Source organism: Poromitra crassiceps (genome assembly GCF_964638095.1).
Source record: "Poromitra crassiceps genome assembly, chromosome: 1".
In the NCBI taxonomy this organism is placed as follows: Eukaryota; Metazoa; Chordata; class Actinopteri; order Beryciformes; family Melamphaidae; genus Poromitra; species Poromitra crassiceps.
In genome coordinates, this window is record NC_139623.1 from 60,963,260 (window position 1) to 60,977,393 (window position 14,134).

Sequence of the window (14,134 nt, forward strand, 5' to 3'; positions counted from 1 at the left end):
GACATGTTTTGGGGGGGAAGAGATCATCTCTTTGAGTTGCTTGTGGTCTCTCAGGCTCTGCCATTACGTTAGCTGTAATGCTAGCGTAGGCAAGGGAGAGATAACTAATTAGCGTTACGTCGTTACATCGATGGCCGTTCAGTAAACAAATTAAGAGGCCACGGAGACCACAGTTCGTGTCAGGCGACTGTCGCATCGCGCACGTCTCTGAAAAGTTTATCTTTGGCTGACGTCCATGGCTATGCTATTGGGAGCAGACTGGTGGGAGAGCTGTGTTTTGTGCACCCGCTAAAATAGTCAGTGCGGAAACGAAGCGAGAGACCGGTTCCTCTCGTTCCAGCGCTGTCTGCGCCGCATGGGAGTTTAAACTGACAGACTTATTTTGACAACAAAACACCCCGTGTTACGGAGCCTCTGCGGTTATATAACCGTGACGTTTGAAATCGCGGTTAATAGTCAAACCGGTTAACCCCTGCATCCCTACTCCTCACGTCTCACATGAAAACGCTGTCATTCCTCCTGCAGACTAGCTGTCAGTCACCACTCAAACTAGCTGTCAGTCATCACTCCTCACGTCTCACACGAAAACGTTGTCATTCCTCCTGCAGACTAGGTGTCAGTCATCACTCAAACTAGCTGTCAGTCATCACTCCTCACGTCTCACACGAAAACGTTGTCATTCCTCCTGCCTCACTTATCACTCAAACTAGCTGTCAGTCATCATTCCTCACGTCTCACATGAAAACGCTGTCACTCCTCCTGCAACATGCCTCACTTATCACTCAAACTAGCTGTCAGTCATCACTCCTCGCGTCTCACATGAAAACGCTGTCATTCGTTGTTTTTGGTTGTTCTTCCGTGTCTATTCCGTGCGTCCCAACAGTGTTGGGACGCACTGAGAGGAGGGGGGGGGGGGGGGGTTTTGCCACTGGCTTGTGTGTAGACAGTCGCCCATCTGTCAGTGGACTGACAGCTGAAGTGGTTTGGGAGTGGTTCATGTAAATGAGGAGCTATTGTCCACACTTACTTATTGGCTTACCTGACTGCCAGGGGTGTGAAAAAGCCCTAATCTTTGAGGGCCATTTTCTCTGAATTTTGCTTTTAGGAGTGTGGACATTCAGCATAAGCATATCTCCCTTTTTTCAGATTATAATGTGTGACACATCATTTGAAAGCTTACAATTTGCACTTTCACAATCTGTAAAAAACTGAAAAATGACCTCGGCCTACTTGTGGGTCGAAATACCAGCGCCTGTCATATTTAGTTAGCTAGTTGGTTAGTTAGAAAGCTAACTGGATAGCCAGATGTCAGACAGATAGATGGTAAATAGATGTCGTACCTTGATGAAGTTGCGCTCTGAGGCCACGTGGATGGCCTCGATGCTGGGGCGCCCCTCGACACCCATCTTCACGGGAGGGAGGGAGGAGGGGCTGGGCTGCTCGCCATTATCCACCTCCATGGTTTCTGAGAGAGAGTTGATAGATTAGGTAGATAGATAGATAAGACAGTCAGACAGACAGATAGATAGATACTGTAGATAGATAGATAAGACAGACAGACAGACAGACAGATAGATACTGTAGATAGATAGATAAGATAGATAGAGATATAGATAGATAGATATATAGATCGATATGACAGACAGACAGACTGATAGATACTGTAGATAGATAGATAAGACAGACAGACAGACAGACAGACAGATAGATAGATAGTTCCCAAACTTTAAGGGCTCATTATACTCGAGCAAGGCTCTGTGAGGTGGAGCTCCGCGAGTCACGTGCGGACCTTGCGCTGGGGCAGATGCTTTTATACTCAGAAGTGATCAGCCAAGTGATCAGCATGTTATTGTACAATGGTAATAGTGAGAACAGCCCGTGAAAAGTCGGAATAAAATGCTATTATGTGCAGTACTGGGTGCGCTTTCACTCTCAAACGACCGTACATCAGCACATGAATGAATCACCAAACCAGTTCTCAGCCCTGATAGCCTACTCTGTGCTGCTTTTAATCTCTCTCAATCATGCTCTCAACACAACACATTTACTTGGTGAAATGACTAAAAACGAACAGTTGCAAATCAAAGTTTAGCCTACCACATGGGTCAAGAAATGTGGTGAAAACACAGCTCAGTGTTCAGGGCTCAGTGGCTCGAAAGCGGCCATGTTTGGAGAGAAGCCGTGCGGAGGTCGCGATGTGAGAAAAATCTTCAGGTACACGGTGGGCGCCCTACGGAGGTAGCGCCCAACCACACCCAACACATTGACGTCATTTGACGCTTGCGGCCCCCGCGCCCTTCACGGCATGGTGAGTATAAAGCAGGCTTAAGAGGCCCACTTTGAAATCTGAAAATCTTCCAGGGCCCATCGAATCTTTTAATCACAACTCTGACCAGCACACGAGACCAATTATGTATTTCCCTATATATTTTAATTTAATTAACAGAGCATGTGAACTTGGGCATACGGCAAATTAATAATCTATTAATTAATCATACAAAACATTTCAGCAAAATACCTAAAAGCCAGATTGCCAACATTTTCTCCCCCTTACTCATCAGAAATATTTGCATGCACAGGGGTTAAAGTGGGATTTGGCTAGTCTCTTAGAACAGACGAGTTGGCTTCCGCAATTTTCAAATGCTTCCGCCATACCGTCTGTACTTCGTAGGGGAGAATCATGCACCAACCGGAATGGGAAGTAGAAAGGCGGGTCTTCCGCTCATTAGTCCAATCAGAATCCAATATGCCGCATTTTTCGTGGACCCACGTGTCGTGATTGGTCGGATTCTGTCGAACTTCTTTCCTGTCTGAAGGTTTTTTTCCCAACTTCCTTGTGCATGTTCTGGGGGTGTAATGTACAGACTGTGTATAGCTGCATTCGCCGGATGTAGATGAGACAGTCTGTTTTAAGAGACTAGGATTTGGCAGGTGATTTTGAACACAACTGCATTTCACTTCCTACTCCAAACAATGCACTGCAATTCCTGTATTAACTTTTGTTTTTGTTATGTTCATTGTATTATTCATTATTCACTGTTCATTGTCTTTAAATTGATTGTTTTATTGTTCTGTTGTTTATTGGAAAGTGTATTGAGACACCTTGGTGTGATTTCAAATTAGCCTGACTTGTTTTGAAATCCCGCAGGCTGGGGTACATCACCCAAATCACATTAGTAATGTTGCTGTTACAATACATTAGCTCAACTTATATATAATGGCACTATATATAACTAATGGATAGTTTAAGCTTACGACTCTGTTTATCAAAATGGCTGTGAGGGAATCAGTTTCAAGATCCTGCATATTTTAATAAAATATCAATACTTGGTGCCAGTGCATCGATAACGTATCGCAAGTGGAAATATCTTGATACCGTGAGTATCAATATTTTGTCCCACCCCTAAACGTCACATGGACAAACTTGCTGCTCTTAAAGAGACAGGCGGCCGTAAAAACAATGAAAAACTTACTTTTTAAGACAAGATTGTCAATAAACGATTTTCAACTTTCAATAATAAAAGTCGATATTGATAATAAAAACGATTATTTGAAAAATCAAAATTCATTGCCCATCCCTAGAACTATGTCCTCCTTCCTCCTGCGTGGTAGGGTCAACCATGCTATACTCACAGGCTCTGACTAGTGCACTTTATCCATGCACTTCTACATTAAACACTTAAAGGCATCCACTCACCAGTACATACTGTATTCCACATAGACATGTTCTTAACCTTGTACCCCCCTTATATTTTTTGCCTGTTGCACTCCCTATCCATCAGCTGGATATTGATAGTCAATAGTTATTTTTTATATTCATAATAATTATTATAATTATTATTATGATTTTTTTATTGATTCTTATCCATTGGTAACTTCATCCCTCATATACCTCATATCAACATTTCATGCTTACTCAGAATTTTAACCCCTCAAATGCCAGTTTACTGTACTTACTGTACAATCAAATTTACAGTAGAAAAGACAAAATATGATTTTTTTGCCTTCCCATCAATGCCACCTGGATATCCCCCTGTGGGATTATTTTAGCCTTGGATTTGTCACATTTTTCGCAGAGGAATTATTTTCTTACTTATTTCATCTTTTGAGAATTGCAATCCTTATTATCCATCCATATTTTTTGCCTGTCGCGCATCCGCCAGATATTGATCGATAAACGACGAAACGCGCCGGCTCTGTGACACGGAAGTCCACAGGAAGTATCTGGAAGACGACCCGGATGTTGTTCATGAGCGATCTTTGACATCCGGGTGACTGGCCTGTGGTGACCTGCTCCTCAGAGCAGCACGGTGCGCCCAAGACAGGCAGACATCCGCAGCGGACCCTCCAGCAACATTAGCCGAGAAAGAGCCTTGTTTCACGGCATTGGATTTACTGTGCCTCGGTGCTTTGAGCGCACCTCAAACCGGGAGCGATAGAAAGCTCCTACAACTACAGAACACGAGGATATTAGAGATCTAGAGTCAATTTTCGACGCCGATTCCAGCCATGCTATTGCCGAGTCGCTACGACAAACGAGCGCGGAGATACGGACGTACTTTCAATGAAGGTAAATTTCAGAAAAATACATTTTCGACTGCCAGCTAATTTTCACAAAACACATAAACTAGCTTCATTGATCCATCAATCTCGGTCTAAAGGCTTCAAATCAGTAGTTTGCACTGGAAAATCCAGGTTCCCAGGTCATGTGACATGTTGCTATGACGACCACTGTACTGTTTTTTCATGTTAAACTGCATGCAATTGGTTGCGCTGCCAGCACTGATCAAATACGGGGGCGGGGGCAAACACAATAGAAGCTACAAATTTGATGTCTTGACTCGAGCTGAGAGGTGTAAGATCAGAAAAATAATTATTTTTGGGGAAAGTAGCTGGGAGTCCAATTTTTTTTTTTGTTTTTTTGCAAAATTAACATTGAAATCAATGGGAAAACTATGCAATGGATTTTGAAGGCTTGTAACTCCACCAAATGTTCAACCAACTCCGAGGTTAGATATTAAGGTCAAATTTAAGGGTATTTGGTCCAGGATGCCAGCTGAAAAAAAATAATAATAATAATTTTGTAAAAATTTCCTGGAGGTCTCAAAAAAGTTGTTTTAATGGTTTTAATACACCGGCTGCTGGACCTTAGGGGGAACAACGTGATTATAATACTTTCTGGGTGCCAGGAACACTTTTTTAGGGTGGCGGAAGGGTGAATTACCCATAATAAACCAAAAAAAAATGATGGGGAAAATTTCAGGCCTGAATTCCCAAGACTTTTTTTCCCCAAGAAAAAAACAAACACAAAACACACCTTACGATCCAGCTGCTGGACCACGGGGGTACTTAAAGGACCGCAATGGAAACAAGCTTTTAGATTTATTGCATTTTTATCCTTTTGTCCTTTTATCCTTTGATAGCCTATAATTGAGTGATACACTTTATTAAAACAATCATATTATATCAGAAGTGTTCTTTGATTTGTGTTCACAGTGATGTCAGTTAGATTTGGTTAGGTCAGAGCTATGCTCACTACATCTGCCTTTTTTTAACCCCAAGTGTGCATAAAATACAGGATAAGAACTTAAAGAAATATCTATATATATTTTTTTTATTATAATAATTATCGGAATATCGCATCGGTTATCGGCCAGGAGAAGCAGATATTTATCGGTTATCATATCGGTTGAAAAAAATCCATATCATGCATCCCTAATATATATATATACCCTAAAACCGGACAACAGTATAAAATCAAAGGCTTCATTAATTGTAATACCACGAATGTTATTTATTTACTTAAGTGCCCGTGCGGAAAAATTTATATCGGTCATACAAAACGTAGTCTTAAATTACGCATAGCCGAGCACAAAGCGGCCATTAGAAATGGTAACATGGATTACATAATAGCTAAACATTACAAGGAACGTAACCATGGTTCAGCAGCCACTCTTAAGTTTGTTGGTATTGAGAGAGTTTCCCTCCCACCTAGGGGAGGGAACATGAAGAAACTCCTTTTACAGAGAGAGTCCTATTGGATTTTCACTTTGGACTCAATGGAGCCTCATGGGCTCAATGACAATCATGAGTTGTATTCTTTTTTGTAATGAGTGTAATGAGGGTAATATCGTTGTCCTGTTTTTTGTTTTTGTATTTTTCAGATCTATTTTAAATTTATTACTTTTGTACAATGGGTACATACAAACTTGTATGTTTTGATTGCCCCAAATAACCCCCCCCCCCCCCCCCCCCTTGTTGTTATGGGGATTACACCATCTCCTGGGGATCTTCAGCAACTGCTGCACTTTACACTGCTGCAGCTGCTGTACTTTTTCCTTTCCTGCATTGACTCTCTTTAGGAGGTTTCCTGCCCTTTTAATGTGATTGTGGGCATTTCTGGTTCCAAATGTGTTGAGCCTTACACTTGTTGCCCATTAAGGTATGTTTTTATTGTGTAACCTGTGTTTCCTCATTTAATTGCTTAATTGACCTGTTCATTGAGGGGCGGGCCGTTCAGTCACACGGCCTGCTACAAAGGTGTTTGTAATCACTGCACTTTTACTATGAACCTGATGAAGCAGCAAGCCTGCGAAACGCGTTGTTCTGCTAAAATAAATATGATCTTTTGATATAACTTTGGTCACCCTGTTCTTCTGGAGTGTTGCGGTCAACTTCATATGGACTTGTTCCTGTAGAGACTGTTTTTATGTTATATATATATATATATATATACATACATATATATATTATCGGCCAATAGCCAATTATCGGCCAATAGCCATAGCAAGTGTCATGTCCAAGGTCATGGAGTCAGTTATTCTGTGTAGACTTGAGAGGTTTATTCTGTCTGCTGACAATCAATTTGGTTTCAAACGAAAACTTGGAACTGATCTATGTATTTTTGCACTCAAAGAAATTTTAGATAAATTTAATAGGCACAATTCTACTATGTTTATGTGTTTTATTGATGCTTCTAAAGCTTTTGATCGTGTTAATCATGAGAAATTGTTTTCTAAATTGTCTAAAAGTGGGGTTCCCAGTTTTTTAGTACGTATTTTAGTATACTGGTATGCCCGACAGACAATGAGAGTAAAATGGGGGAGTGTGACATCGGCTCCCTTTCATGTGTCCAACTCCGTCCGCCAGGGGGGAATATTGTCACCAATTTTGTTTAATTTATATACATGTATGAATGATTTGTCTTTGCTGTTAAATACATCAGGTACGGGCTGTAGGGTGGGTGACTTGGTTATTAATCATCTTATGTATGCTGATGACCTGGTCGTCTTTAGCCCTTCTAGTGCTGGTCTCCAACAGCTCTTGAAAATTTGCACACAGTACGGGGCTGACTCAGATATTATTTATAACGCCAAAAAGAGCAAGCTCATGATCATTAGAAGTAGAGAAGACAGGCGGGCAATCTTCCCTGACTTCTACCTGTCTGGCACTTTGCTCAGCACGTGTGATGAGATTACATATCTGGGCCATGTTATCTCAGACGACCTCTCTGATGATAAGGACATCCTAAGGCAGCGACGAAAGCTGTATGCCCAAGCAAATATACTGTGTCGCAAGTTCTCAATGTGCTCTATCTCTGTGAAGATCTCACTTTTTAAAGCATACTGTACACCCCTGTATACGGCTCACCTGTGGTGTCGTTATAGACAAAACAGCATGAGAAAACTTACTGTGGCTTATAATGAAATTTAATGTATAGATTTATGTGCAGGGCATCTGAATCTGTAAATGACATCATTGCTGTACTGACCAATCATGAACACAGCTCGGGCAAGTTCTTTTCCAGACTGTGGAACCACTGGCGAAAATGTCTGTATACTAGACCCTGAGTATCTTGGTAACCTGTGTGCTGTTATCAACACTTACTATTTATTGTACTGCCTTTTTTATTGTTTTTTCTTTTTATTATATTATGGATCTCCCTGGGTCTGAAATAAAGTTTGAATTGAATTGAATATACACATACATACATATACATATATATATACCGTAAATTCCGGACTATAAGCCGCGGCTTTTTCCCCGTTTTTTGGCCCTGCGGCTTATATAACGGTGCGGCTTATCTATGGATTTTTTCAGAAAAAATAAATAAATAAAAATAAAATCTCTCTTTTTTAGCACTCTTTCTAACTATAAATCCACTTCTGTTTTAATTTCCTCTCTTGCCCTCTTTTCACCACACCGCGGACACTGTGTGCACTGTAAAAAAAAACAAAGGTGGTGTTGTGTTATGTTGTTTTGTTGAAATGTTAATACGGTAAATGGGAGCTTCCTCAAACAGCCATCTCTTTCCCGACAATCCCCTCTGTGCATGAACCCTTACATATGGTAATTACGGTAAGCAAACGGCCACTCGGTGACCTCCAAAATCGATGGATTTTACAGGTTACACAGCTTCATCAGCACATTTTATGTGCATTGCTTTGCTGCTTGTTTTTTCGATTATTTTTTTGTATAGCACCTTGAATTGCCTTTGTGTATGAAAGGTGCTATATAAATAAAATTTGACTTGACTTGACATCATTTGGCGGAAATCAACCGGTTACTCCTACCGGTTCAAAGTTCATTTCAGTAGCAGACCGGAATCACAACAAGAGGAGCAGTAGAAGCAAAGGGTCGTGCACTACCGGTAACTCTCTCTCACTCACCATGGGGAAGATACGCAGAAATTCACACGACGCAGCTTTCAAGTTGAAAGCAGTCAATCTCGCATTAAAAGACGGAAATCGAGCAGCAGCACGTAACCTTGGCATCAACGAGTCAATGGTGAGGCGTTGGAAGGTGCAGCAGGAGGAACTGTCTCAGTGCAAAAAGACCAAAAAGTCCTTCAGAGGTCATAAAAGCAGATGGCCCGAACTTGAAGATTCCCTGGAAGATTGGCTGTTGACCCAGAGAGCAGACGGCCGAGGCGTTTCCATGGTGCAGATCCGACTGAAGGCCAAAACAGTCGCCACCGAAATGAAAATTGAACATTTCAGAGGTGGCCCATCTTGGTGCTTCCGATTCATGAGACGAAAGGGACTGTCCGTCAGGGCGAGAACTACTGTGTGCCAACAACTCCCTCCCGACTACCAGGAGAAAATCACAAACTTCGGCGAATTCACACAAAGGAAGATCAAGGAATATTCCATCGAACCGGAGCAGATCATAAATATGGATGAAGTGCCTTTGACGTTCGACCTGCCACTCACTCGGACTGTTAACAAGAAAGGTGAATCGTCGATCACGTTGAGAACCACTGGGCACGAGAGAACGAATTTCACTTGTGTTCTCGCCTGCTCTGCATCTGGAGTAAAGCTGCCGCCAATGGTGATTTTTAAGCGGATCACGATGCCGAAAGAAAAAATTCCCAGCGGGATATGCCTCAGAGTCAACAAGAAAGGTTGGATGATGGAGAGTGTGATGAAGGAGTGGCTGGCTGAGTGCTACGTCAAGCGCCCTGGAGGATTCTTTCGCCAAAAAAAAGCTCTGCTCGTTCTCGACAGCATGAGGGCTCATATAACAGATTCCGTGAAAGCAGCCATCAAGAGCACAAACTCAATTCCAGCTGTGATTCCGGGGGGCACAACGAAGCATCTGCAGCCACTTGACATCAGTGTCAATCGTGCGTTCAAAGTGGCACTACGCGTTCAGTGGGAGGCGTGGATGACGAGCGGCGATAAATCATTCACCAAAACTGGTCGCATGCGAAAAGCAACTTTCGTTCAAGTTTGCCAGTGGATCCTGACAGCGTGGAGGAGTGTGAAAACATCCACGATCACCAACGGGTTCCGAAAGGCTGGACTGCTGCGTGATGAAGAGGATGACGCCGCCACAGCTGAGGGCCTTCAGAGGCTGTTCGATTCTGACACCGACAGTGACGAAGAGGAGTTCGTTGGTTTTGAGAGTGACAACGAAGGAGAGAGGAGAGTGGTTGATGAAGCCACCCTGAACCTGTTCGTTTCCGACACTGAAGTTGAGGACTTTGGTGGTTTCAGTACGCAGGAAGAAGAGGAAGACGAGGATTAGTGACTTGACTTTGACTCTGGTTACAGCCGTTTGCTGCACCTTCACCTAAAAGATGAAGACAAGGATTACCGTAATGACTTTTCTGGTTTGATTGTTGAAGCATTTATTGTTATTTATTTATTGTTGAAGGTTTACAGCACCTTATCCTTTTGAGGATTGTTTTATTATTGTTTTACAGTTACCGTATTTTGTTTACAGCACCTTATCCTTTTGAGGATTGTTTTATTATTGTTTTACAGTTATTTTGTTTACAGCACATTATCCTTTTGAGGATTGTTTTATTATTATTATTATTGTTTTATTTTTTATATTTATTTTGTTGAAATGTTAATAAATGGGAGCTTCCCCAAACAGCCATCTCTTTCCCGACAATCCCCTCTGTGCACGAACCCTTACATATGGTAATTAAACATAAAAAAAAAAAAAAAAAAAAAAAACATTAAAACACCCGCGGCTTATAGTCCGGTGCGGCTTATATATGTAACAAACAGGCAATTTTGCTGCTGCGGCTTATACACCGGTGCGCCTTATAGTCCGGAATTTACGGTACATATACATATATATATATTAGGGATTCCGTTAGCCGGCAATTGGCCAGTATTTATTGCCGTGGGTCAGCAAAATAAGAACTATAATGGTTCTTAACTCATTCACTGCCAATATCTGACTGGCATTTTTGGCACAGGCCAAGTATTTCCATAATGTTTGGTCATCTTTCAAGACCCACAGTAAATTCTGTACTAGGACTACAGTGATGTCCAATACCTCGAAATGAAGATCTAAGTCTCTACTTTCACCCCCAAAAAGAAAGTTAGCTTTTAGCATGTTCTGTACTCTACTTATAACCCTTTTTATACACCCCATGTTCACCAAAAAAGCCTGTCTGGGAAGAGAAAAGGGAGAAAAAAGCATTTTTGTAAAAGGGCACAATCTCAGGCATAACTCACTCTCAATTCTTTTATTTTGAACTGTATTGACATCAGACATGTAAATATTATTCGTTAGGACACAAATGACAAAAAAAAAATATATATATATATATATATATACACACACATGAAGTGCTTTTTTTTTACATTCAACAATACAGTTTACTCGGTGTGAGTGTGCAGACAGACAGACAGACAGACAGACAGACACACCGACAGACAGACAGACAGACAGACAGACAGACAGACACACACACACACACACACACACACACACACACGATCCCCCTTTTAGATTTGGCGCTGGGATTGGCCAGGAGCAACACTGGAGGGCGAGCAGCCCAGCGATTTCATGAACCAACTGAAGAGCTCTTGAGAAGGACAGCGGGCTGCTGTGAGTGCCTTCTGCCCGCTGCTGCCTAGCTGTTCCTGTGTTTATTTTGATTTGTTCTGGTACACCGTCCTCGTCCATGTCTCCCTGTCATATCTATGATCGTTCCCGTTTTCCCCTCGGCTATTCAACACGTCCTCACCGCCCTCGCAAACTGATCGATCATTTCCTCATTCCTCCGATGATCAAACACATCTTTTGATTACTTTCTCCCGTTTTCTCCTGGCTGGCACAGAGGAAGGCGACTCCAGCTCGGCGTTTCAATTGCGTTTCTCCTGTCTGCACAAGGAAGCGTTACCCGTTCTCTGCTTTTCCTCCTGCTCAATTTCAAAACAACAGCTGCGGTATGTGTTTGATCGCGTGCTGTCGGCTACCCTTTGAAGGCAGGGACCTGTGTCTGTGTGACAGGCTGGGCAAGTGTTTGCTGCAGGCGCTGCACCAATAAAAACAAAAACACGTCAAACACGTCCTTGGCGGGGAAGGCCATTGCTGATAACACGTCAAAGACGTCATTGGCGGTGAATGAGTTAATAGGCCTGGAAATTCAAACCCGAACCGAATTAATTAAGGAGCGGTGTGTGGCTGCAGCAGCTCCCTTTAAACTCGCAAGGGCAGACGGGAGCAGTGAATAGTTAGCTAATTATAAAGGCCAGCAAAAATTATTTAAAATTAAGATTTAATTTGTAAAAATATGTTATGTATTTAAAGTCGAACTGAACCTGTTCATCACGTGCATAATGAGTCCGTTTCAGACTGAAAACATAGTTTGTCTAAGATGACAGGTTGAGAGGCGGGTCATAGTATCATGTCGATGATTTTATTTGACAATTCTGGGGACTGGATTGGGCTTTGGCCAATGCTGGCGTGTTCCGCCTCCAAATCGAGTGGGATTCAGTGTGTTGTGGAGCTCCCCTCGGGAAGAGCCTTTTGACGGGAGGAGTGGATGTCAGCGACCCGCAGGCAGCCAGCTGCCTTCGTGTTGCAGAGCGGAGAGTGCAGCACGTCGGCCTGGAATCTCCGAGGTGCAACCCCTGACAACCAAGCTCTCGGATGCGCGCGCCATTATCGTTGCTGTAACGATACGATTTCCCTGTGTAAGAAATCTGGGTTATTTTGGTTCAACTTTTCATGTGAGGTGATTTCCCCCACTCCCATGTGAGGAATCCCTGAAACCATCTCCAGATGGTTGAAGACAAAAGAACAACAGACTTGGTACCAAACAGTGTCATAACTCACACCATTTTCTTATAGTAAAAACAAGTGAATGACTTTCTTATCTCCCGGGACTTTTGCTAGACTCTTGACTTCAAAGGAAGCATCAACAACCGCCAGGATTAAGCCAGTTTCGAGGGTGTTAAATCAAGCATCCTGTCAACGACTGAGTGATTTGATCATTCGAATACACATTGACCCTAGACAGGAATGTCCATCTGGTTTTCCTCCAAGAAGTCACCATGAAAACTCAGTATGATGAAAATATGTGAAGGAACTATGTTTACCTATAAAATGAAGGTTCATGTTATAGAAAATGTTATTCTGATAAAATACACGCGTTTACTGTTTATTTTGGACCTTCATAGGCAAAGTTGTGTTTTTATCCAAGTTTCATACTTTCATGGGTGGAACCATAGTGCCCCCTAGTGGGGAATAAAATACACTGCCGCCTTGTCAATGTCCTTGACAAAAGATGTTTTTCTTTTCTTATTTTGATATTAAATGTATCCCAGGCCTATCTCCTATATATGAAAAGGCCATAGTTATACTTTGACTGAGTTTGAATAATACCATGTGTCTTCATGTTTGTCAGACTATGCAGGAGGATTGTTTAAAAGTGATAAACTCATTTAGGGAATAACTATTTTTAATGCCCTATAAACAGAAATATAATTCATATATAACTTGAATGATTGACTCTATTTTGAATGGGGAAATTGGAGACGTAAAGATTATTTTCTTTACACCAATGGTTAAAGTGATCTGTTATGTCTTTTGGGAACAGCCCAGCTTATTTGCATACCGATCCCGGGGTACTTAACGACACCTCGAGAGTGATAGCGTGCTCTTCAACTGAAACAAGAAAAGTGAGGTGGATCCAAGAGGTTCCACCTTTGAACACACTCCGGGCTTTGTCCTCTCTTTGCTTCCTGCGGCCGCGGAGCTCTGAAGAGACAAGCCGATTCGCTTAGCATTGCTTCCGATTTGTTTTGTAGCTTAAGAAAAAGTGATTCCTGTATAAAAGCCAGAGACGTCTTGCGTTTATAAAGTATCATCTATTTTCATAGCTTTTGTTTATTTTCTTAACGAGTTTAAAACGAGTATAGACTTTTCCTCCTTTTACTCGAGAGGAAAAGATAGTGACCATTTTGATAAGCGTCTAAATAGAAGGCTCTCGGACCATTCTTCGGCCTGCACACACCAGACGCCGACCTGTACCACAGCTAGGGATGGGCATTTCTAGCAAAAACACTATTCGAAATTCGCTGGCCAAATTCGAATTTAATTCGAATTTCGAAAATAAAAATAAAAATGTAAAAAAAATTCAAAATGTAATTTTTTTTTTTTTTTTTTTTTTTACATTTTTTTTTTTTTTACATTGACATTTTCGAAAATAAAAAACAGTTTTGACAATCATGAGTGGTTCATTAAATATTTAGTAGGCTCAGGTCTGAGTGCCAAAGGGGTGCCAAAGTCACCCCCTCTCCCTCTTCATGGGATTTCATCCGCCATTCATTTTTCCATAAACCTTGCTTAAAATGCTTATAAAAATTGTTTTACTTGCTCAAAC

General features: G+C 41.8%; 1 protein-coding gene across 1 annotated transcript in view; it reads right to left on the minus strand.

The window, feature by feature from the left end:
- The window catches only part of LOC310788689 (transcription intermediary factor 1-alpha-like), a gene marked incomplete at its 3' end in the record, with an annotated part of 100,428 nt that overhangs the window by 75,731 nt on the left and 10,563 nt on the right, over window positions 1-14,134 (minus strand). Inside the window, exon 3 of the mRNA XM_083650230.1 lies at window positions 1,341-1,465. Coding sequence (XP_083506356.1) covers window positions 1,341-1,465 — 125 coding nt within the window. The remainder of the gene's footprint in view (window positions 1-1,340; window positions 1,466-14,134) is intronic.